This window comes from Theropithecus gelada, chromosome 4 (assembly GCF_003255815.1).
Source record: "Theropithecus gelada isolate Dixy chromosome 4, Tgel_1.0, whole genome shotgun sequence".
Classification (NCBI taxonomy): domain Eukaryota; kingdom Metazoa; phylum Chordata; class Mammalia; order Primates; family Cercopithecidae; genus Theropithecus; species Theropithecus gelada.
Genome location: NC_037671.1, coordinates 84,532,994 through 84,559,525, shown reverse-complemented (window position 1 = coordinate 84,559,525; position 26,532 = coordinate 84,532,994). Strand labels below are relative to the sequence as shown.

General features: G+C 36.1%; 1 protein-coding gene across 30 annotated transcripts in view; it reads left to right on the top strand.

Moving 5' to 3' along the window:
* Positions 1-26,532, top strand: part of SNX14 (sorting nexin 14) — a 94,648-nt gene that overhangs the window by 29,917 nt on the left and 38,199 nt on the right. For 18 of the 30 annotated variants that reach the window (XR_003119047.1, XR_003119046.1, XR_003119049.1 and 15 more), the window contains 10 exons: positions 6,848-6,932; positions 15,040-15,196; positions 16,525-16,600; positions 17,346-17,390; positions 17,499-17,579; positions 17,670-17,784; positions 21,134-21,289; positions 21,592-21,716; positions 22,513-22,571; positions 25,613-25,639. Coding sequence is in view for 25 of the 30 variants with exons in the window: in XM_025382919.1 (XP_025238704.1) it covers positions 6,848-6,932; positions 15,040-15,196; positions 16,525-16,600; positions 17,346-17,390; positions 17,499-17,579; positions 17,670-17,784; positions 21,134-21,289; positions 21,592-21,716; positions 22,513-22,571; positions 25,613-25,639 (926 nt within the window). In the remaining 5 variants the exon portion in view is untranslated. Of the gene's footprint in view, positions 1-6,847; positions 6,933-15,039; positions 15,197-16,524; positions 16,601-17,345; positions 17,391-17,498; positions 17,580-17,669; positions 17,812-21,133; positions 21,290-21,591; positions 21,717-22,512; positions 22,572-25,612; positions 25,640-26,532 lie in introns of all 30 variants that reach the window. The other 12 variants (XM_025382936.1, XM_025382933.1, XM_025382926.1 and 9 more) reach the window with 7 other exon arrangements.

Below are 26,532 nucleotides of genomic sequence, written 5' to 3'. Positions count from 1 at the left end.
CCTCCCAAGTAGCTGGGACTATAGGAGCGTGCCACCACACACGGCTAATTTTTTTGTATTTTTAGTAGAGACAGGGTTTCACCGTGTTAGCCAGGATGGTCTCGATCTCCTGACATTGTGATCAGCCCACCTTGGCCTCCCAAAGTGTTAGGATTACAGGCGTGAGCCACTGCGCCCAGACTTAACCCTTATTTTTACTTTCTCGTATACCATGTATATTTGTTTTGTCTTCATTATTTTAGATTAAAAAATTAGTGAATATTTTTTGATCCATTGATCAGTTTTGCTTTCTTTCATTTTAATGCTTAGTTATTTTGGTTTGTAGAAATTAGAAATGAAAAGACAGCTATAGAAAAAAGTCATGTTCCAGCCATCAGAGAAACTTAAATCAAAACCACAATGAGATAGCATCTCACACCAGTTAGAATGACGATCATTAAAAAGTCAGGAAACAACAGGTGCTAGAGAGGATGTGGAGAAATAGGAACACTTTTACACTGTTGGGACTGTAAACTAGTTCAACCATTGTGGAAGACAGTGTGGCGATTCCTCAAGGATCTAGAACTAGAAATACCATTTGACCCAGTGATCCCATTACTGGGCATATACCCAAAGGATTATAAATCATGCTGCTATAAAGACACATGCATACGTATGTTTATTGCGGCACCATTCACAATAGCAAAGACTTGGAACCAACCCAAATGTCCATCAATCATAGACTGGATTAAGAAAATGTGGCGCATATACACCATGGAATACTATGCAGCCATAAAAAAGGATGAGTTCGTGTCCTTTGTAGGGACATGGATGCAGCTGGAAACCATCATTCTCAGCAAACTATCGCAAGAACAGAAAACCAAACACCACATGTTCTCACTCATAGGTGGGAACTGAAGAATGAGAACATTTGGACACAGGATGGGGAACATCACACACCAGGGCCTGTCATGGGGTGGGGGGAGGGGGGAGGGATAGCATTAGGAGATATACCTAATGTAAATGATGAGTTAACGGGTGCAGCACACCAACATGGCACATGTATACATATGTAACAAACCTGCACGTTGTATACATGTACCCTAGAACTTAAGGTATAATAATAATAAAGAAAAAAAAGTCATGTTCCAGTTAGATGAATTTATTGAGTAAATAGCAATGATTGTGGTCTACTTTAAAAAATATTTTTCTCAGCCAGGCGCGGTGGCTCATGCCTGTAATCCCAGCACTTTGGGAGGCCTAGGTGGGTGGACCACTCGAGGTCAGGAGTTCATGACCAGCCTGGCCAACATGGCGAAACTCCGTTTCTACTAAAAACACAAAAAATTAGCCAGGTATGGGGGCGGGCATCTCTAATGCCAGCTACTCAGGAGTCTGAGGCAGGAGAATTGCTTTAATCTGGGAGGTGGAGGTTGTAGTGAGCCAAGATCGCGCCATTGCATTCCAGTCTGGGCAACAAGAGCAAAACTCTCTCTCAAACAAAATGAAACAAAATAAAACAAAACACATATTTTTCTTGAGCTGTATTTTGTGCATATTTGGATCGTTGCCTATATATATTTGTAGTATATTGTCTGTAGACACACACACTTTTCTACTGCTTTGTCGGTTCAGTATTGACACATTGAACATATTGACAATGTATTAATATACAATATCTCTGCCACTAGTAATAAAGATTAATCTTGTTAAATTATTCTATACCTATTTGAGAAATGAACAATATAGTCAACTGCTAGAGAAAAGATGTGCAAAAAACATATAGTAGTTCGCAAAAAAAAGATACAAAATGGCCAGTAAACACTTGAAAGTATGTTGTCTCACAGCAAATAAATGTTTTAATGAGATACTATTCTTTTACTTATCAGACTGGGAAAGGTAAAAAAGAGTGTTAATATCTAGTAATGGTGATGTATGGAAAACAAGCTCAAATTCAAATTGGTATAATTCTCACATTTGAGGGCAGTTTGGTAATCTTTATTAAGACTTAAAAATATCTATACTCCAGGCTGTGCGCCATGGCTCACACCTGTAATACGAGGTGGCTGAGACGGGCGGATCACTGGAGGTTGGGAGTTTGAGATCAGCCAGGCCAACATGGTGAAACCTCATCTCTACTAAAAATACAAAGAAATTAGCCTGGTGTAATCGCGCGCACCTGTAATCCTAGCTACTTGGGAGGCTGAGGCAGGAGAATCACTTGAACCCAGGCGGCGGAGGTTGCAGTGAGCTGAGATCGCACCACTGCACTCCAGCTTGGGCAACGGAACAAGACTCTGTCTCAAAAAAAAAAAAAAGTATGTTGAAAGATTTATTGCAGTATAATTTATAAGTAAAACTGAAAAGAAAAATTGATGTCTACTAAAATTGTTAGTTGAGTAAATATAATACATCCTAATTATAGAATTCTACACAACCATGAACAATCATTTTGTAGAATAATACTTTTTTTCCAAGGGAAAATATTTATCTTAAATAGTCAAGTAAAGGGAATGCTTATATGCTGCTGGTGGGAATGCAAATGAGTTCAGCCACTGTGGAAAACAGTTTGGAGATTTCTAAAAGAACTTAGAACAGAATCCAGAGGAATATAAATTGTAGACATGGAATCAACCTAGATACAACCTAGATACCCATCAGTAGTGGACTAGATAAAGAAAATGTGGTACATATACTCCATGGAATACTACGCAGCCATAAAAAGCAATGAAATCATGTTCCTTGCAGCAACATAGATGCAGCTGGTCCTAGGTGAATTAACACAGGAACATAAAATCAAATATTGCATGTTCTCATTTATAAGTAGGAGCTAAACACTGGGTACACATGGACATAAAGAAGGGAGCAATAGACGTGGTGACCTACTTGAGGGTGGAGAGTGGGAGGAGGATGAGGATCAAAATACTACTTATGGGTACTGCATTCATTACTTGGATGATGAAATAATTTGTACACCAGACCCCCATGACATGCAATTTACTCATGTAACGAGCCTACACATGTACTCCCTGAACCTAACATAAAAGTTAGAAAGAAAAAGGAAAAAAAAATACAAAAGAAAAAAGAAACAGTCAAGTGAACAGGCTGGAAACTTAGTATGTGTGGTATTTTTCCACTTTGAAAACAAAGTTCATATATTAAAGCTTATTAATCCATATATTAAGGACGTATACCTCATCACTGTTAACTCTTAAGTGTGGTGGTGGGCTGATGCTGATTTTTTTTTCCATGCACTTCTTTATATTTGTCTTTTTCTATTGCACGTAGCTTTTATCACTTTTGAAAATAGTTGATAAACAGTAATCACGTTGTTTAACAGTCTTGGATAATTGACTCATAATATTTAAGTGGAATAAAAGAGTAAGAAATATCAATTGGTTGATGACACACCATTTAAATTATACTTCGGAATAAGCAAAAATTGATTTATCAAAATTAATTTTGATTGCCATATTACAAGTAGCTAATAAACATTAGTTAATAGAACAATTCTGCTATGTTAACCTTTTCTATTTTTTTTTTTTTTTTTTTTTGAGACAGTTTCACTTTATTGCCCAGGCTGGAGTGCAGTGATGTGATCTCGGCTCACTGCAACCTCTACTTCCCAGGCTCAAGTGATTCTCCTGCCTCAGCCTCCTGAGTAGCTGGGATTACAGGCATGTGCCAGTACTGCCTCGCTAATTTTTTTTGTATTCTTAGTAGAGATGGGGTTTCACCATGTTGGCCAGGCTGGTCTCGAACGCCTGACCTCAAATGATTCACCCGCTTCAGCTTCCCAAAGTGCTGGGATTACAGATGTAAGCCACTGTGCCCAGCCTATTTTTTTTTTTTTTTTTTTTTTTTTTGGGGAGTCTTGCTGTGTCACCCAGTCTGGAGTGCAGTGGCACCATCTCGGCTCACTGCAATCTCCACCTCCCAGGTTCAAGCAATTCTCCTGCCTCAGCCTCCGGAGTAGCTAGGATTACAGGTGCCCGCCACCACACCTGGCTAATTTTTGTATTTTTAGTAGAGACAAGAGTTTCACCATGTTGGCCAGACTTGTCTCGAACTCCTGACTTCAAGTGATTCACCCACCTCGGTCTCCCAAACTGCTGGGATTACAGGTGTGAGCCACCGTGCCAGGCCTGTGTTAGGCTTTGGACTAGCTTAGTGGATTCTAAATTAATAGCACCTCATACTTGGAGTGTTTTATAGGTATATATGTATGTATTTTGTTAATAGTTTTATTGAGATATAATTTATATACCATGTAATTCACCCATTTAAAGTATATGATTTGATAGTTTTTAGCATATTCAGTTGTACAACCATCCCCATAGTCAATTTTAGAACATTTTCATCACCCAGAAAGAGACCTTGTACCCTCTAGCCATAAACATCACCTCTTCTATCCCTTCATCCATAGCCAACCACAAATCTTTGTATATCTGTGGATTTGTATGTCTATTCTGAACATTTCATATACATGGAATCATACAATATGTGGCCTTTTGTGACTGGTTTCTTTTACTCAGCATAATGTTCTCAAGGTTTATCCATGTTATGTTGTAGTATGTATCAATATTTCACTCTTTTTATGGCTAATATTCCATTGTGTGAATGTACTACATTTTGTTTATCCATTCATCAGTTGATGGACCTTTGTATTGTTTTTACCTTTTGTCTGTTATGTACCTATTAGCATTTGTGTACAAGTGTTCTTTTTGTTGTTGGATATATATTTTCACTTATCTTGGGTATATACATAGGAGTACAATTGCTGGATCAAATGGTAACTCTGTGTCTAACAATTTGAGTAACTGCCAGACTATTTTCCAAAGTGGCTCCACCATTTACATTCCCATCAGCAGTATATGAGGATCTCAATTTCTCTACATCCTTGCCAGAACTAGTTATAATCTCTCTCTTTTATTCTAACCATCCTAGTAGATGTGACATGATATTCCATGGTGGTTTTGAATTGCATATCCCTGATGCCAATAATGTTGAGAACTTTTATGTTTATTTGCCATTTGTCTGCCTCTGAAGAAATGTCCGTTCAGATTCCTTACCTGCATTTTAACTGGGTTATTTTTTTATGACTGAGTTGTAGAAGTTATTTATGTGGATACATGTCCTTTATCAGATAAATGACTCGCAAAATATTTTCTTTGATTTTCTGAATTATATGATGGCTCCTATTTTATCTGCATCACTATCCTGGAAGATAAATGGGTCATTATTATATTCATTTTATAGAAAGGTATTAACTTTGTTAAAGTGTTAGCAGATGTTAGCAGATGTTAAAGGGCAAAAGATTAGGCCTTGGTCATCTTATACCTTCTACAATGTTCTGTTCATGATTCTGTTGCCTGCATAATGTAAATTGGAAGTTTGGGAATAATGAAAACAAAGAATCATTTAGGGTCTACAATTTTTTAAAAATCAAAGTTTAGTGACAGACCCATTATTTTACCATTTTAATTCTGACCTGAATTCCCTAAAGTGGAACTTAAAATAAAAATCTTACTGAGTATTCTCAGAAGACAAGATTTTACAAAATGTTTGAAAACTATAACATCTTGTTTATTTGATAAATATGAGAGTAATTTATAAGCGAGTACCAAGTGGCCAAGGGCAAATGAAGAGTGATGTTATTTTCAACAAGGTGTAATACTAAGCAAGAATATCCCTTCTTACTGAATGTGTTTGATCTGGGTTTTATCAGCAAATCATTAAAATTTGAGGGTTTATGATCCATCATACTTACTAGATTAATCACCCTGGGATTTTGTTCCCTTTTTTAATATGGAGTTTAAAAAGAATTGAAAAATTAACACTATTGTGATGGAATTTTTTCATGCCTTTGATAAAGGAAATATATAATGTATTAAGTTTTATGGTGGAATACAGGCCTATTGAAGTCCAATAAATATGCTTTTTGTTGATTTATTTATAATTTATTTTTAGTTATTGTTTTTCCTGTTTTCCGTGTGTGCATATAAGCCCTCAGCCCTCCCTCACTAACCTATCATGATCACTGCAGCTTCTAGCCTTTAGGTTGAAAAATCTTGATGGGGAATGATGAAACTTAATTTTATTCTAAAATAGGATGTTTCCATATATCTTGAAGCCAGGATTCCTGCTGGGCATGGTGACTAATGCCTTTAATCCCAGCACTTTGGGAGGCTGTTGGGAGGCTGAGGTGGATGGATTACTTGAGTCCAGGAGTCGGAGACCAGCCTGGGCAACATGGCGAAACCCCGTCCCTACTAAAAAATACAAAAAATTAGCTGGGCATGGTGGCATGCGCCTGTATTCCCAGCTACCCCGGAGGCTGAGGTGGGAGAATCACCTGAGCCTGGGAGACTAGACTGCAGTGAGATGGTGCCTCTGCTCTCCAGCATGGGCAGCCGGTGTGAGACCCTGTCTCAAAAAAACAACAAAAACCCAAAAAACAAACCAGGATTTATCTTGTAAGCTGAATGAGAAAGTTCATTTTCAAGTAATTTCTTACTAATCACAAATTTACAACATCAAAGGAATAATAAGTTACTTAAGTTACTGGAGTTTTCCTTGAATGCATTTAATACGAAGAACACGTAAAGAAGCTAGGAATAAAGATACTATTTTGTGGGAAAGATTTAGTATTTAAGGTATACATATTAAGATTAATTTTCAGTACTGTGGGTAAAAAAAAGTATCTAATGTTACAGTTTAGTATGATGCAGGAATATAAAGTGTTATTTTTGAAAGATTCTGAATACTTCTAATTTTTAAGATATATTCCAATATCATAATTGTAGTGTACTTGCCATTGTAACTTAGTGATAATTATTTTAAAAGTTTTAATGTTGAATTTTTCTAGGTGGATATTCCATCTATTATAACCAAGAAACTATTAAAAGCAGCAATGAAGCATATAGAAGTGATAGTTAAAGCCAGACAGAAAGGTAATACAGTTTTCTACTATAGTTTGAGTGATTTTGTTTTTATACACCAATTTTCACCTGAAATATCTACATATGAGTACTGATTCATTAACTTATATATTCACAGTTGATGTGAGAGTATTCTTTTAAACTGAAATCTCTTTCAGTAGTTTGTTAATACTGTGTGAAAACTTGAGAACCTTTAAAAATTAAAATAAAAGTTAACTTTACCGCTGACACTCGTAGTCAGTTTTGAATGATAATCTGTTTCTCTGAAGTAGCTTTCATTTCTCTTCACCCTTTCTCCTTAATGATTTCGATGGTTTTGATCTATTCTAGCCCATCCTTTTTATTGCTGCTAGGTTACTTTTATGATATGACAAGTCTCATATTGTCTTTCTGCTAAAAAAAATTCAGTGCCTGTCATAGCATCTAAACTGTGTATTTAAATCCTTTTCTGTCTAGTCAGATATTAGATCTAGTCTTGTCTTTCACTATATTATGCTTGAGCCATGATGACCTGTTTGCTGCTTCTCATGTATGTTCTGTCCTTTTTACTATCGTGATTTGCACATAGCGTATGTTCATTAAATGTTTTCCCTTCCTTCTTTCCTTTCCTCCTTTCCTTACCATATCCTGCAAGATTTTTTTCTGAGTGAATGAGTGGAATCCTCATTTGAGACTTTTCATGCTCTAAGATCAAGCTCTAAAATGTTTCTTTTTAACAAAACTACTTCTATGCACTATACTTAGTTCGTGAAACTGAGATTTTCCTTGTATTTGCATTTGGTATTCTTTTTTGTCAATGGTTTCTGAAGTATCTTCTGCAGAATACCACTCTACACACATGACCATATGACCAGAAGAGGTTTCATGGTCATAGTTTTTGTTAATTACTATTGTATTCCCCTTGTAGAAATTCCCATAGGTAGGAGCACACCAAAAGCTTTGGGTAGTCCCGCAACAGTGAAATAGCTTTAACTTTAACATAGCACGTTCCAAATTCATTTGAGCCTGGAACCACTTTTCTCCCCCACATAGTATCAATTATTTTAATCAAAAAACATTTTGGGCAATTATGCTGTAGGTAGATTTGAAGTTAAATGAAATTATTAGTTTATTTGCCCTTTGATATGAGTATTTCCTCAGATACCAGAATTGTTTTAAATTATATATTTAAAAATTATTCTGTGTTCATCTTATAACAAGTAAAAATAATTTTACCTTCAACATAGTTTAAAAAAAAGATGAGGCTGGCTGTAGTGGGCTCATGCCTGTAATCCCAGCACTTTAGGAGACTAAGGTGGGCAGCTCACTTGAGATCAGATAGAGTTCAAGACCAGCCTGGCCAACATGGTGAAACCCATGTCTACTAAAAATACAAAAATTAGCCAGGTGTGGCGGTGCTACACAGGAGGCTGAGGCAGGAGAATGGCTTGAACCCAGGAGGCGGAGGTTGTGGTGGGCAGAGATTGTGCCATTGCACTCCAGCCTGGTAGATAGAGCGAGACTCTATCTTAAAAAAAAAAAAAAAAAAGAATGTGAAAGAGTTTGAGTACACATAACTTTCTTTTTCTTTTTAAATTGAAAAAAAATTTTCTTTTAGAGATGAGGTCTTACTATGTTGCTCAGGCTGGTCTCAACCTCTTGGGCACAAGCAGTCTGCCTGCCTCGGCCTCCCAAAGTGCTGAGATTCCAGGTGCGAGCCACTGTGCCTGGCCAAGTACATATAACTTAATTGTCGTGTTGTAAAGGCTACTTTACTGTCAGAAGAATGTATAGGAAAAGTATTTTTCTTTAAATCAGTAGATACTATGTTTTAGAGCAATTTTACATTTACAGAAGAATTATTGAGCAGAAAGTACAGTGAGTTCTCATATACTCTCACTTTTTCCTAGCATTGACATCTTACATTACTTAATACATTTATTATAATCAGTGTACCAATATTGATACATCATTATTAACTAAAGTCTGTAGTTTAGGTTTTTGGTATTTTTTGTTTGTTTGTTTATTTGTTTGTTTGTTTTTGAGACAGAGTTTTGCTCTGGTTGCCCAGTCTGGAGTCCCATGGCACGATCTCGGCTCACTGCAACCTCCGCTTCCTGGGTTCAAGTGAGTCTCCTGCCTCAGCCTCCCAAGTAGCTGGGATTACAGGCCTGCACCACCACACTTGGCTAATTTTGTTATTTTTAGTAGAGACGAAGTTTCACCATGTTGACCAGGCTGGTCTCGAACTCCTGACCTCAGCTGATCCACCCGCCTTGGCCTCCCAAAATGCTGAGATTACAGGCATGAGCACCATGCCTGGCCGCATTAGGTTTTACTCTTTACGTTATGCATTCTATGGATTTTGACAAATGTATAATCAAGTATTCATCATTACAGTAGCATACTGAATAGTTTCCCTGCCCTAAAAATCCCCTGTGCTTTCTCTGTTCATCCTTCTTTCCTCTGAGAATCCCTGGCAACCACTGATATTTTTACTGTCTCTACAGTTTTGACGTTTCCAGAATGTTATATAGTTGGAATCATACAATATGTTTCAGATGGATTTCTTTCAGTTAGCAATATACATTTAACCTTTATCTTTTCATGGCTTGATAACCCATTTATTTTTACTACTCAACTATATTCCATTGTATGGATATACCACACTTCGTTTATCCATTCACCAATTGAAGGGCATCTTGGTCCAATTTTTGACAATTATAAATAATGCCGTTATAAGCATTTGTAGGTTTTTGTATGGAACAATTATTTTTAATACAGTTTTAATTTTGTTCTAAAGACAAAGACAAGAAGCCTCTCAGACTATGAGTAAATGGGGTCATCTTTAAACTTTTAGTAGAATTGATGAGTTCAGTAAAATCCCCAAATTAGTTTGTCTCTATGAGAGTGACGTTATATATATATGTCACATTGGTAATCCCAGCACTTTGGAAGGCTGAAGCTGAAGGATCACTTGAGCCCAGGAGTTTGAGACAAGCCTGGGCAACATAGTGAGACCCTGTCTCTACAAAAAAATAAAAAAATTAGCTGAGTGTGGTGGCATGTGCCTGTAAGTCCTAGCTACTTGGGAAACTGAAGCAGGAGGATTTCTAGAGCCCAGGAGTTTGAGACTGCAGTGCGCTGTGATCACCCAATTACACTCCAGCCTGGGCAACAGAGCAAGACCCTGTCTGAAAAAAAAGAAGAAAAAAAAAGGAGAGTGATACATAATATAAACTAATTTGACTAAAATTTATCATTGAATTTTTGTGAGAGGAGTTGCTAATTTACTACTATGCAAAAAATCATCCTCAATTATAAAGTCACCCTAAAATGTTAGATTGGATTCATTAATAACATTGTAATCATCATAATTAATGAAGTCCATAGAAGTAAAGGCTTAGAGAATTAGGAGGGCCCTTGTTTTATCCCAAGATCCCAGTGTTCTAAAAGGTTTTCAAATTTTTGATTTTTCATTTCTTTTAATGTATAAATTTGTTTTCTGAGTTCTTTGGCTCTACATGTGAGCATAATTCAGGAAGTAAAGTTTCATTTCTTCATCCATAGTTGTCTTCTCTGTCTTGGCATTCTCTGCTCAATCTTCTTCTTGAGAATAGGCATTATATAGAATTTGTCTATGTAAGTACTTCCATGGCTCTTAGAAATGTTGAATATATATATATGTGTGTGTGTATATACACATACATGTATGTATGCAATATATGAATATATGTGTATATTCAACATTTATATACATATATATATAATGTAAATTGGATAATGATTGTGTGGGACTTTACTCCAGGCTTTCAACCTGAAGATACCTCTTTATCATGGATTTTGTGGACCTTTCCTTTTGTGGTCTGAAAACTGCCAACTGATTAGGCATTAAATATACTGGTGATCAGTGGAAATTAATCCGTGCTTTGTATTCTAGCATCTCTGTTTTGCTTATATTCCCAGTTACGGTGTTTTCCCCCACTTTAAAATATTTTGCCTGATTCCTTTAATTTCTTATCACCTAGGATTATAAAAGTCCCTTATGTCTGACCATAGTAGATTCCAATCTGGTGATTTAATTTATATATTATGTATGAATGCTTAATCACACTAAATATTATAATTACTTACCTATATTATATTATGACTTTTCAGTGTTAATAACTGTTTACTGATACAGATTCTTTTTTGTTTTTTGAGAAGGAGTCTTGCTCTGTTGCCCAGGCTGGGGTGCAGTGGCGCAATCTCGGCTCACTGCAAGCTCTGCCTCCAGGGTTCACGCCATTCTCCTGCCTCACCCTCCTGAGTAGCTGGGACTACAGGTGCCTGCCATCAAACTCGGCTAATTTTTTCTGTATTTTTTTTAGCAGAGATGGGGTTTCACCATGTTAGGCAGGATGGTCTCGATCTCCTGACCTTGTGATCTGCCCACCTCGGCTTCCCAAAGTGCTGGGATTACAGACGTGGCCACCATGCCCGGCCTGATACAGATTCTAAGGCTCAAAGGGATTGTTTCATTTGTTTAAAATCTTATCAATAAAGAAGTAGAACCGGGACTTAGCACAGCTTACTGTGCTAAGATACTGTGCAGAGAGTTCTGACTTTTATGTTCATGATATAAATTTCTAAAAGACCCATGCCCCAAATTCTAATGAAAAACAGCTTGGCAAATAATTTAAAATGCATTTCTTATAAAAACTATGTCCTTTGCTAATCCTGCTTTAGACCCACAAGTCCAGATAGCCTTGATTTACCTTTTTAGTACTGTTGCCAAGCTGAACTCGGGTCTGCTTTCCCAGTGTGCAGAAAAAAAAGGAAGCACTGACACTGGGATTTTCAGCAAGGGAACGTGAGGCATTTATTGCTAACAAGGAGAACAAGGAGCTACTGCTTACGACCTGAATTCCCCAGTGGCATACAAGCAAGGGTTTTTAGACTTGGGGTAAATTTCAAGAAGCAAAAGTTACATGTAAAATTGTAAGTCAGTACATGAAGGTTATACATGGGTTGACTCAGAAAGCTGGGATATCTTGAAGTGGGGGCTTACAAGTGATAGGTGGATTCAGAGAGTCTTTGGTTTGCAGTTGGTTAAGAAAGCAAGGCTTTGGCCGGGCGCGGTGGCTCAAGCCTGTAATCCTAGCACTTTGGGAGGCCGAGACGGGTGGATCACGAGGTCAGGAGATCGAGACCATCCTGGTGAACATGGTGAAACCCCGTCTCTACTAAAAAATACAAAAAACTAGCCGGGCGAGGTGGCGGCGCCTGTAATCCCAGCTACTCGGGAGGCTGAGGCAGGAGAATGGCGTGAACCCGGGAGGCGGAGCTTGCAGTGAGCTGAGGTCCGGCCACTGCAACTCCAGCCTGGGAGACAGAGCAAGACTCCGTCTCAAAAAAAAAAAAAAAGAAAGCAAGGCTTTGTCTAAAAACCTGGGGTTAGCAGAAAGGAATGTTAAGGCTTGATCTGTGGGTGTAACTCTCTCCAGGCCCCTCAGGAAGAAATTTAGAACAAAGAACAGTGGTTAGAGTTCAGTCCTCAGTTCCCCCTTGTCTGAGGTCTCCATGACAGTGGTTGACATGTTCTATCTAGTGGGGGTCCAGGTTTCTGAAAAATAATTCAAGGACATATGTTACAATTTTATCTTTAGTTTCTGTAGGGCACCAAACATCTTGGGACTCTGGCTTACTTGGGTGGCTGTTGTTTATGTTATTATTTTCTTGTTTAGCAAGTTATTCACTCACTTTCCTAATTGCTGGTTGTAGGGTTAGCTTAGGTGCCTGCAATTTCCCTTGGGACTCAAAAGTTTTTTCTTTATTTTTATGCTGAGGGTCCTGGCAGGCCCCTAAGAAGGATTGCTGCTCCATCTCAGTACTCACACTGTTGGAATGCATATAATGCCTTTTTTTGTGTGTATGAATATGCTTGCATTCTATTTCAATAAACACAGAAGGAAATAGTTCTAAAATAAATGCCATTGAATTAGGGTTAAGATTCCCAACACAGACTCCATGATTTGAAAAAACTGCACCGAGTGCAGAAAGGGAAAAGCATCACTTGCCTTTCCACTTAGTCTTTTGAGGTCTATAGAAGGAACAATACTATTAATTTTACATTTGAAAATACTAGTTATTGCCAGGTCTAAAAAAAAAACTTTGCTAACATAATTTTTATTATCAGTTAGTATTTATTAAGAAATCTATCCTTTCATGGGTTTCTACTTTAAATAGTATTATATTTCCTATGTCCTCTGCTCTGGGCAGAAGATCCAGAACTTAACCAATGAAGCCAGATTCTATTGTGAACACAAGTTCTCTGAAAAGGGATTTGAGAGTAAAGAGACTTCGTTTCAGGGAACAGTGTGCAAACCAGGGAAACATAGCCTTCTTCTGAAACAAAGCTGCATTCCAGAGGACAAAGAGTTCTGGTTTTATAGCAAAAGTGCCTTCCCAGGTTCCCAATCAGGCCTCTTTATGCAGATGAAGGATTACAATCTGATTGGTCAGTGCGGTTGAGTTCTGATTGGTTGATACTGCTGAATCCTGATTGGCTGGGACAGGTGAGCTTACATTGGTTGGTTCAGGGGAGCCCTGATTGGTTGGTTTCCAGGCCCAAAACCAGAAATTTGACAGATGTTTCTTTGAAATCGCTTCTAGAGGGAGGGGATTTCCAGCCACAGTTCATCTTGGCTCCCAACCACAGGAACTGGTTTTGCTTGATTGTAGAAAGGGAGGTCGTATGAAAAAGTTTCATAGCATCTTTCTGAGAACACAGAGTATATAACTGCTTCCTCACCAGCTATAGTGGCCTGGATCTATTTTAAATTTGAGTTTCTCAGCTAGGGGGATTCCATTTTGTCTGAGGGCTGAGGGCGTGTTTTGATACTCTAAATGCTTTAAAAGGTTACTTGGATGTGAAAGCAGATGCAATTGAAGACTTTTGAGGCCAGGTGCAGTGGCTCATGCCTGTAATCCCAGCACTTTGGGAGGCCGAGGTGGGTGAATCACCTGGAGTCAGGAGTTCCAGACCAGCATGGTCAACATGGTGAAACCCCGTCTCTACAAAATATATAAAAATTAGCTGGATGTGGTGGTGGGTGCTTGTAATCCCAGTTACTAGGGAGGCTGAGGCAGAATTGCTTGAACCTGGGAGGTGGAGGTTGCAGTGAATCGAGATCATGCCATTGCACTCCAGCCTGGGGGTAAGAGCGAAACTCTGCCTCAAAAAAAAAAAAAAGAAAAATTGAGGCCTATAATCCCAGCAGTTTGGGAGGCTGGAGTGAGCAGATTGCTTCAGTTCAGAAGTTTGAGACCAGCCTGGGCAACATGACAAAACCCCATCTTTACAAAAAATACAAAAATTAGCCGGGCACAGGAATGCCCGCCTGTGGGCCCAGCTACTCTGGAGGCTCAAGTGGGAGGATCGCTTGAGCCGAGGAGTCGAGACTACAGTGAGCCGAGATCACACCACTGCATACCTCCAGCCTGGGTGATGGAGCGAGACCTTGTCTCAAAATAATAAAGATAATAATTTTGAGTAGGATAGTTTTTGCTTTTGGAGAGGATAAAGAAGATAGAGCATTTGGCAATAAAAGCCTTATGTGTGCTAGAAATTGTAAAAGTTGTTTTCTCTAATTTTTTCCACTTAATCATTTGCTATTATTTTATATAACTTGTAGAGACATAAGTTTAAATTTTTGTTTGCAAGAGGGTCCATTTATCAATTTATTGCAAAATAAACAGACTTCTAATAAAGTGCACATTGAAAAGAGGTTAGGAAAGGAATGACTTGGTTACATATTTTTTTTGGAAACATTTCCATTTACTGCAGCCTTGTAATCTCCGCCTCCTGGGTTTAAGCAATTCTCCTGCCTCAGCCTCTTGAGTAGCTGGGACTACAGTCTTGTGCCCCCATGCCTGGCTAATTTTTGTATTTTTTGTAGAGACGGGATTGCGCCATGTTGGCAAGGCTGGTCTCGAACTCCTGGTCTCAAGCGGTTTGCCTGCCTCGGCCTCCCAAAGTGCTGGGATTACAGGCATGAGTCACCACGCCCAGCCCATGCTTTTCTATTTGTTAGTGGAAATGACTGAAATTATTTAATATCACTTAACTTGTTTCAATATTTATCTTTGATCTCTATAGTGAAAAATACAGAGTTTTTACAGCAAGCTGCTTTAGAAGAATATGGTCCAGAGCTTCATGTTGCTTTGAGAAGTCGAAGAGATGAATTACACTATTTAAGAAAACTTACTGAACTGCTTTTTCCTTATATTTTGCCTCCTAAAGCAACAGACTGCAGGTATAAAAAGACTAGACAATATAATAGTATTTGCATAACATACCATATGTATATTGCTATTTTTGATTATGATAGGAGTACACTAAAATTTGAGGTTAGCCTATGAATAGCTTTTCATTTGAAAAAATTTATTAAAGTATTAATATATAATTTATTAATTATGGTCTTAAAATGCCAATGTAAGTGCTATTTGTGGTGTGTTGTGTAGCTTAGAATTTTTCTTTAAAACTGATCTTGGACATAAATATAAATATGAATAAAATTTTTTTATATCATTATATTTTATTTCATTGGTGTTCCCCTTTAAAGACATGCACATTATAACTATAACAGGCAAAAACACTTAAACAAACTGTATAGATGAGTTTATGTTTCAAGGTATCCAACTGGGAAAAAGAATTGGAGGTCATTTAGTCTGTTCTTCATTTTTCTGGCTGGAGCATGTTTAGATTATTCCGTAAGTTACCTTGTTACTCTTACCCTAATAACCGTTAGAGGAGTAATCATGTCTTATTTTTAGTAATATTTAAAGTGATACACTTTAAATACTACTTTTTGTTTAAAATTTTTATGTGATTAAAATTATTTTAGTATTTTGAACTGCATGATTTTTATACTAGACTAGTTTATAATAGTAAATATTATAAATATATTAATAATATTAAATATTAATTTAAATATGTATTAAACATTTAAGTACTCTTAGGTAGGAAGTATTTTCTTTTTCTTTTTTTTTTTTGAGATGCAGTCTTGCTCTGTCACCCAGACTGGAGTTCAGTGGTGTGATCTCAGCTCACTGCAACCTCCACCTCCCAGATTCAAGTGATTCTCCTGCCTCAGCCTCCCCATTAGCTGGGATTACAAGCGTGCACTACCACGCCCAACTAATTTTTGTATTTTTAGTAGAGACGAGGTTTCATCATGTTGGCCAGACTGGTCTCGAACTCCTGACCTCGTGATCCCCCCACCTCAGCCTCCCAAAGTTCTGGGATTATAGGCATGAGCCACCCTGCCCAGCCAATAGAGAGTATTTCCTAATGTCCTCCACATTCCTCCTGTTAAGGAATACTTTTTTTTCTCTTAAGTAATATTTTTTTTTAGCCAAGTAAGAACTCTAACTCTTTGCTATTCAACGTGTGGTCTGCAAACCAGTAGCATGAACACTGGTTGAGAGTTCGTTAGAAATGTAGAATTTTAGGGCCTAACCAAGACCTACTGAATTATAGTCTCCATTTTAACAAGATCCTTAGGTAATTCATATGCACTTGAAAGTTAAGAACTAATATAAATCACTAAATATAAACAGTTATTATTATTTCTTTTTCCAGATCTTTGACTTTACTTATAAGAGAGATTCTGTCTGGCTCTGTGTTCCTTCCTTCTTTGGATTTCTTAGCTGATCCAGTAAGACTTAAATTTTTTTTTTAAATTGTTACAAATTACACTTAATATAAAATTTAGTATCTTAAACATTTTTATGTATATAGTCAGTGATATTGAAAACATTCATGTTGTGCAAACATCCCCATTCCCCATCTCCAGAACTCTTCATCTTGCGAAACTGAAACTCTACATCTGTTAACAATAACTCCTCATTCCTTCCTCCCTCCAGCCCTCCTGGCAACCATCATTCTGCTTTCTGTCTCCATGAATTTGACTACTCTGGGTACCACATATAAGTGGAATCATAAGTATGAGTCTTTTTGTGACTGGCTTATTTCACTTAGCATAGTGTCTTCAAGGTTCATCCATGTTGTAGCATGTGTCAGAATTTCCTTCCTTTACAAGGCTGAGTAATATTTTATTGTATGTGTATAACATGTTTTGCTTATCTGTTCATCCATTGATGGACACGTTGGATGCTTCTACTTTTGATCCAGTAAGATTTTGAAGAATTAAGAATGATTTAGAAATACTTTAAATGCCAAAATCAGAATAGCTTTTATTTGTCCATTTTCACAAAGGTTAAGAACCTCTTTTGTAGATGTAAAAAAACTGCTGTAATACATATGTGCAGATTTTTTTTACCACTGGTCCATTTATTTTTTCATTTTTCTAGAAACTTACATAATATGATACAAGTTGTGAAAATTCTTGGGAGAATACAGTAGTGGAATTATTTTGACTTATGTTTATTATTTTCCACTAGGATACTGTGAATCATTTGCTTATCATCTTCATAGATGACAGTCCAGTGAGTATTGAATGTATTAGAAAACAATTCAGATTGCATTGAATTTTGATTTTGTATGTCAAATCAAGTGAGAATTTTACTGAGTTAATAATTCTCTTTCTTTCAAAGCCCGAAAAAGCAACTGAACCAGCTTCTCCTTTGGTTCCATTCTTGCAGAAATTTGCAGAACCTAGAAATAAAAAGCCATCTGTAAGAATTTTCAGCAATAACACCTTTTTGATATAAACAATTTTAGAACTCATTTATGTAGCTTAAACTTAATCTTTCTCTTATGTCAAGGTGCTGAAGTTAGAGTTGAAGCAAATCAGAGAGCAACAAGATCTTTTATTTCGTTTTATGAACTTTCTGAAACAAGAAGGAGCGGTGCACGTGTTGCAGTTTTGTTTGACTGTGGGTGAGGCTTACCTGTGTATTTTAAGAAGTAATTTTTAAACTTTTTAATGTATTTGAATATTTTAAATCAGATCTGATGTTGTGGTACCCATCTATCATTGTACTAAATTTCATATGCTCGATTTTCTTTTTTTTGTTGTTTGAGATGGAGTTTTGCTCTTGTTGCCCACCCAGGCCGGAGTGCAATGGTGCGATCTCAGCTTACCGCAACCTCCACCTCCCGGGTTCAAGCGATTCTCCTGCCTCAGTCTCCCGAGTAGCTGGGATTACAGGCATGTGCCACCACCCCAGCTAATTTTGTATTTTTAGTAGAGACGGGGTTTCTCCATGTTGGTCAGGCTGGTCTTGAATTCCCGACCTCAGGTGACCCGCCCACCTCGGCCTCCCAAAGTGCTGGGGTTACAGGCATGCACCACCACACCCGGCCATCTACTTGATTTTCTAACAGCATCTGTGAGTTTCTTCCAAGTGCCCACTCCTTTCCAGATTGGGAAATAATCTGTCACTAACTTCATTCAAATCCTAGTAGCAGAAAAATAAAAGCTACAAAAGTACAGTATAATGAAAATATTTTAAAGACCCAAACTGTAACCCATGTCAATATCACTTCACAGTTTTTGTAAAGGGTTGTTTTGATTAAATTATCAAATATAAAAATACCTCAGTTTGATTATAAGCTCTCTAGCTCTATAGATTATTAGATTTATAAGAAACTTTATAGACTATGAAAAAATTATTTTTAATGCATTTCTTTTTAAAATATAACTTAAAAAATTGAGGTATAATTTATACAGTGAAACTCAGAATTTAAATGCATAGTTTGATCAGTTTTGCATATGTGTGCATCCATGTAACCTGCATCTTTATCAAAATCTAGAACATTTATTTCTGTCAGCCCAGAAAATTCCCTTAGGATCCTTCCCAAGAGATCCACTCTTTCCCCTACTCCTGCCAAAGCAATCGCTAGTCTCATTTCTCTCACCACAGATTAGTTTTGCCTGCATAATTTTTTTTATATAGATTGAATCACATAATATGTATTCCTTTGTGCCTGGCTTCCTTCACTCAGGATAATGCTTTTTAAAGTTCGTCTATGTTTTTGTCTAAATAAGTAGTTTGGGCAAGGCGCGGTGGCTCATGCCTATAATCCTGGCACTTCGGGAGGCCGAGACAGGTGGATCAGTTGAGGTCAGGAGTTCGAGACCAACCTGGGCAACATAGTGAAACCCTGTCTTGACAAAAATACAAAAATTAGCCAGTCATGTTGACTCATGCCTGTAATAGCAGCTACTCAGGAGGCTGAGGCAGGAGAATTGTTTGAACTCGAGTGGTGGAGGTTGCAGTGAGCTGAGATCATGCCACTGCACTCTAGTCTGGGTGACAGAGTGAGACTCTGTCTCAAAAATAAATAAATACATAGTTTGTTCTTTGCTGAGTGGTATTCCATTGTGTAAATACATATATCTTTTATTACTTTATAAATATTACTAGGTGTAGACACATTTGAGATTGTTATATCTTCTTAATGAATTTATCCTTTTATCATTATAAAATGCTCCTCTTTTGTCTTTGGTAATGTTCAGTCTTGAAGTCCACTGTGTCTGATGTTAATGTAGCCACATCATCTTTCCTTATGTTTGAGTATGCATTTGTATATCTTTTTCTATCTGATTGAAATGTTTAATGTATTTCTAGTAAGCAGCACATAGTTGCTCTTGCTTTAAAAAACTAATTTAGTAATCTTTGTTTTTTAATTGGTATCTGTAGTACCTTTACACTTGATATATTTATTACATGTTTATTGTTAGGCCTTCCATCTTGGTGTTTGTTTTATATTTGTCCTGTATATTCCTTGCCTTTCTTTTACTCCTTTGCTGCCTTTCTTGAGGTTGAGTATTTTTTAATATTTTGTTTTATCTTTCCTATTGACTTTTTGAGTCTGTTCTGTTATTTTTTTGATTGATCAGATATTATGGTTTTTTTTTTCATTTATCATAGTCCTAATTTAAAAATATTTTACTACTTCAGGAGCAATGTAAAAACCTCAGTGTACCTCAGAGCTTCCCCTCCTGTCTATTGTGCTCCTGTTGTTATGTATTTTAATTATTCATAGGCTATAAACCCACAGTACATTATTTCTTCACTAAATAGTCATCAGGCTTCTACATGTGTGGAATGCACATACACATTTATTTTTAAAGGTTCTTATAATTATTGGCATATTTACTGTCCCGGTGCTCTTCATTTCTTTCTGCAGAACCAGGCTTCTAATATCATTTCTTTCTGCTGAAAGAAATAATATTCACAGTTCTTATAATACAAATATGCTGGAGATAAATTTTCTTAGCTTGTTGTCTGTCTGAAAAGATGGCATGATCATGGCTCACGAAATACAACCTCAACTTCCTGAGCTCAAGTCATCCTCTTGCCTCAGCCTCCGAAGTAGCTGGGACTACAGGTGAACACCACCATGCCTGGCTAATTCTTTATAGAGACTGAGTCTCACTATGTTGCCTAGGCTGGTCTTGAACTCCTGGGCTCAGGTGATCCTCCTGCCTCAGCCTCCCAAAGTGCTGGGATTACAGGCATGAGCCATCACACCTGACCTTTAATCAGTTTTGACAATTCCTGGCTGTCTTTTCAAATATCCTGCTCCCTTATATGCTTGTTAAGTCATACAGGAATGGCAGTTATATTCTGTGGCCTCACAAGTCTTCAGCTTTTTTTTTTTTTTTTTTTTAACTCCCTTTTTCCCCCTTTATATTTTGGTTTGAATGATTAAAAAGTAAATGGTAAACTCCTTATTAACACATCTTGAAATAAAATGAAAAAACAATTGGTATTTTGGCTGTCCTAATACAACCATCTTTTATTTTGGAATAAACATTCATTTGTTCAAACTGTCAGTTCTGCCACTAATTTGCAGCGTTCATGATGGAGAGAAATATTGTTTAAAAACATTGATTGGAACTAAAAACAGTATTCATATTTATTTTTATTTAGTAAATCAGATTTCAGAATAATGAAAGACTTGTGGTATAATAAATTAATCCAATATTGTTCTTTAAGGAAACTATTAGAAGTGTGTTTAGTGTCCTGAATTTTAGCAAATTTGTATTGCTATTTATGTATTTACGTATTTTCTGTTAATGTATAAAAACTGGTTGATTGCATTTCTCTTTTATTGAGTAGTTATCTTATTCTCAAATATTTTTTAAATAACTTAGATGAATTAGATTGCTTCTAATTGCTGCTGTTAGTGTTGGCTACAATTAGAATGGGACTATTAAGTGTTTATGAATAGTTTTATGTTAAAATTATTTTTTCTTATTCTTTCCCTCATTTGTTAGAGGAATTTAATGATAGAATTTTACGACCAGAATTATCAAATGATGAAATGCTATCTCTTCATGAAGAGTTGCAGAAGATTTATAAAACATACTGTTTGGATGAAAGTATTGACAAAATTAGATTTGATCCCTTCATTGTAGAAGAGATTCAAAGAAGTAAGTCAAAGACGATAAGAATGACTTATTTAGCATTCTTACAGTTTTCCCATTTATTCTCTGCTTACTATTGCAGTGGCTATCTGCAGTACATGGGCAGCTATTCTATTTTACTAATGAGATGAAAGCTTTAAAGAAGAGACTTGTTTATACTTTACGTATTTGTCAGAGCTAGAGCTTGGTTGGTCTAATTTCTCAATCTAGTGTGTTTCTTACAGTGGAGTTTCAGTAAAACGTAGTTTTAGAACTGTATATGTTTATGCTATTTATAAATAATTTCTACAGTAGAATTTTTTTAATAGTTGCTGAAGGCCCATACATAGATGTTGTGAAACTTCAAACTATGAGATGTCTTTTTGAAGCATATGAACATGTCCTTTCTCTTTTGGAGAATGTATTTACTCCTATGTTCTGCCATAGTGATGAGGTAAGTCAAAATATTAAGCTTGTTTGAGGATTTTTATACATAATTTAGTAGTAGCTCTGATTTCATTAGATGAGTGATTCAAATAACAAAATAAATAGTAAAATAAAACAAGATTGCTGGGCACGGTTGCTCATGCCTATAATCCCAGCACTTTGGAAGGCTGAGATGGGTGAATCACTTGAGTTCAGGCATTCAAGACCAACCTGGCCAACATGGTGAAACTCCATCTCTACTAAATACAAAAAGTTAGCTGAGTGTGGTGGCACATGCCTGTAATCTCAGTTACTCGGGAGGCTGTGGCAGGAGAATAGCTTGAACCCAGAAGGCCAAGGTTGCAGTGAGCTGAGATCACACCACTGCACTCAAGCCTGGGCGATAGAGCAAGACTCTGTCTCAGTAGAAAACAGAACAAAAAGACCAAGTCTTTTCCTCTATGTAATTAAGTGAAGATTAAAAAATAATTGCAAAAACAATTATCAATACCAAAACCTGTTTATATTTATGTAAGTAGATAGATTGGGACCAAATAGGTCTGCCTGGTTTGCCGTATGCCTGAGCAGCTTTGTAGTATTGCAGTGATGCAGAAATCTCATTGTATACACGTTATTTACAAACCTGTGGAAATCATCTGCGTTTGCAATATTTTCATCCTTGCCCTATTTGACAATGTCTGTATTCACTTCATTGAGATAGCTTTTTTTTTCCCCCCAAAACTGGAAAGTAGTAAACTAAGGTAACATGTTTTAATATTAATTGTAAGTGTAATAAATGATAATTAGTATTTGTTATTTTAAAGTATTTCAGACAACTTTTAAGAGGTGCAGAATCACCAACACGCAATTCAAAATTCAACAGGTAGGTTGTATGTTTTGTTTTTGAACTTGCTGATGCCAATCATTCTATGATAGCATCATTGTCTTTATTAGCTATTTTTCTGAATGAATATGTGGTTCCATTGTTATATGAGTAGACAAGGCATTTTACTAGTGAATTGTAGAACTGTCTTCTATATAGTGATCTGAAAATGCCTGAAATTCTTTTAGAAAAATTTAACAAGATACATAATGTGGCCTTGTTAATCTCATAATTAATATATGTTAGTTTTGATTACCGGCTTTATTGGAGACTAGGGACTGAATGCATAAGTGGCGTCCACAGATAACTCAGAATTAAATGTTTTAGAGAAAACTTTTTTTTAAGAGTGCTTACTGGGTACAAAAGTGGAGGAATGTTTATTTCTTTTTTTGGCTCTCTGGAAACCTAAGTGTACAGTTAAGATATCTAAAGAAAGGTAATAGAAGAGAAAAGCTTTATCTATTTGTAAACTGGATAAGTAATATTCTGATTTGTCTTTGCAAGGTTACATGTACAAAATTGACACAGATACTAAATGTATAAATCTACAGAATAGATTTATAAATAAAATATATGAATAAATATTTATTTTAAGTCACATAATAGCAAATCAACAAACCTATTCTGAATTTCCAATGAAAGAATATTAATGGCTGGGCACGGTGGCTTACACCTGTAATTCCAGCACTTTGTGAGGCCGAGACGGGTGAATCATTTGAGGTCAGGAGTTTGAGACCAGCCTGGCCAACGTGGTGAAACCCCGTCTTTACTAAAAATATGAAAATTAGCCGGGCATGGTGGCACATGCCTGTAATTCCAGCTACTTGGGAGGCGAAGCAGGAGAATTGTTCGAGCCCAGGAGGTGGAGGTTGCGGTGAGCCGAGATCATGCCACTGCACTCCAGCCTGGGTGACAGAGCGAGACTGTCTCAAAAAAAAAAAAAAGTTAAGAAACTCTTTTGACTTCTTATATATAAAGTAAATGAATCATTTCACTTACTTTTCATTTTCATTTCTAATCATTTCATTTACCTTATATATGTACAAAATTGACACAAACATCTCAACACCTTCCAATTTGAGCAAGCCTCTAATAAACATATAAATAAATTGGATATGTACTACAAAGAGAGAAGTAGATAGTCAAGAAATGGGGCAGTGTTTTAGATAGTTAGTAGAAGGAAAAATGTGAAAACCTTAGCCATGAGGGGAATATATTGTATTTCTTGACATAACCAAGTGTTATGGGAATAGGTGTTTCTTTGAACGTTGAATATTAATTCTGATTTAATGCCTCAGTAGAAGTAGCATACATGTAATAACTTTTCTGAAAGGTAGAAAATACATTTAGGATTATTTGCAAAAATGCTACTTTTTAACTTTTTCCTAAAAATTTATATGTTATAGCCATGAAGCTTAGATTTTATTTAACAAAAATCATATTCATACTATTTAATATAACATTCTTTGCCCAGGCCACATGCCTTTTCTTGCATTTGAATTCTTTTCCAGGGAGTTTCCTCAAATTTACTGGCATACTTGAGAAGCAGGTAGAATTTATCCTTGTTTATAGACATAAGATGTTTGGAGTTTCATACCAGGGCACGGAGCTAATGAAATGCCCTTTTCTAGGACCATTTAAGGGGAAGTGGTTCTGTGACCTTAAAAGCCTGCTTGGTAGATGGCTGGGCGTGGTGGCTCACGCCTGTAATCCCAGCAATTTGGGAGGCTGAGGCAGGCGGATCACCTGAGGTCAGGAGTTCAACACCAGCCTGGCCAACATGGTGAAACCCTGTCTCTGCTAAAAATACAAAAATTAGTCAAGTGCGGTGGAACACACTTGTGATCCCAGCTACTTGGGAGGCTGAGACAGGAGAATCACTTGAACCCAGGAGGCAGAGGTTACAGTGAGCTGAGATTGCACCACTGCACTCCAGCCTGAGCAACTAAGACTCCATCTCAATTAAAAATAAAATAAAATAAAATAAAAAGCTTGCTTCGTAGTTAAAATCTAAGTCAAGGTCATAACTTCAGAGATGAAAAAAGCCTTCTTTGCTACTTTGAGAACACTTGATTATTTTCAGCATATTAAAGTACTAATTTTGTTGGCTTTAAAATATAAAAAAAGACAGATTATAGGGGTTCTTTTCATTCTGGATACTGATTATGACTTTTTAAAGTATGTTTTTCTTTATGGTGATCTGATTTTAATAGTTAACTATCAGTCTTGTCAGGACTCTGCTTCTGTGATAGTTAATGATTTATTTACCTATATACAATAAAAGTTTTTTAACATTCTTTCATTGGAGATTTAGAATAGCTTTGTTAATTTGCTATTAAATGACTTAAATTACATAAAATATGTATTCATATATTTGATGTCCACATTTTATATTTTTGAAGTAAAATTCTAATGCATATTATTTATCATGTTCTCTGTTTCATTCTACACTTAAAGTACAACTTTTGTTTTTTAGTATTTAGAGATCTTTTGTTAACTGTGCTTCTTAGCTTAAAACATTTTTTTACTCAAGCTAAAAACATGTGAAGCATAAATGATTCTATCTAACATGGACACAAATTTAATGTTGGAAAATATGGGTTTGTTTTTTGTGCCAGATTTTTAGTGGTTCAGTCTCTGCATACTTTCCGCTGTATGAAAGAAATGGTATGCCTGAGGACAAAGAAAAGACAGAATTATTTCTGGATATTTAATTTCTAAGAACCTTTTTTAATGATGTAGAAAAAAGTCAGTTATTTCCTGATATATTTAATTTTTTTCCATGTCACCCAAGAGATAACATATTTAAGAACGGTTTTTAGTAATGTAGACTTCATCCAAACACACAAGACAGCTATGTGCATTTATCTTATCTTTATCACCTTATTCATGAGGATTTCTTCCCTTTGCATAGATGAATGTTATACACCTGTGTAACTTCTGAAGCTTTTAAATTTTGTTTTGTGTTCTAGAAGTTTATATAATATCTGGGCTTTCTTTCTTTCCTCTCCTTGTATAATTTCACATACCTGTTATTGCAGAGGTAGCCTAAGTTTGGATGATTTTCGGTAAGTCTTGAGCATGTGATTCTTTTCAGTATTAAATGTTTTTAGAAAGTACATTGGGAACAACCTAATAGAAATAAAAAGGAAAAAAATGAAACACTATAGTATTAACTGCCATTATATCCTAGTTATTTAGGATAATCTTTTAAAAGGAATACCTACTTTTAGTCTAGATATGTCCTCTTTGAAATAGCATGATATGTCATCATAAAATAAAAATGTCCTGATACTTCAAAGATATTTTCGTTATTTAATTTGTCAGTATCTTGTTTTTTAAGGCTGTTGACTCATTTTTGTTCTTGTTAATTTTGCTAAATTAATTTTAGAATTATTTATGTTTAAATAATCTTTTTTTTTTTTTTTTTTTAAGAAGTATCATGTTTCTGTATTTCTGGGCATAATCACAAGTGAGAGTTTTTAAATTTCATATTTCAACAACCCCCATTGTTTTGTAATATCCATGTTGTAGAGACTATAATAAACCATTTGGAGTCTAGAGATTTTAAAAATGTTTTGTTAACATTTTTATGTCTTGGGAAGCATTTTTTTTTTTTTAAATCAAGGACAGTTGTGTCTACAATTCTTGTTTAAAAAAACCCTAATTGTATGTTTGTTTAGATAAAATAATCTAGTTTAAGTACCCCTTTTACTGCTTACTACTTACTATTAGTGTTTTTCCAGAAGTTTGATTTACTTCTTGGATGTGTGTAAAATACACATTACTACATATTGGTGTATTTGAAACTTGATTAATTTTCTTTCTGTAATTATATTATTTTAGTAGATAACTTAATTTTCCTCACAGGAGTAATAGCTATACACTTGAGCATTCAAAACAAACTTTCTCAGATGATTTTAAAGTAGTCATTTTTATTTGGATATCTGTTGTAAGAGCA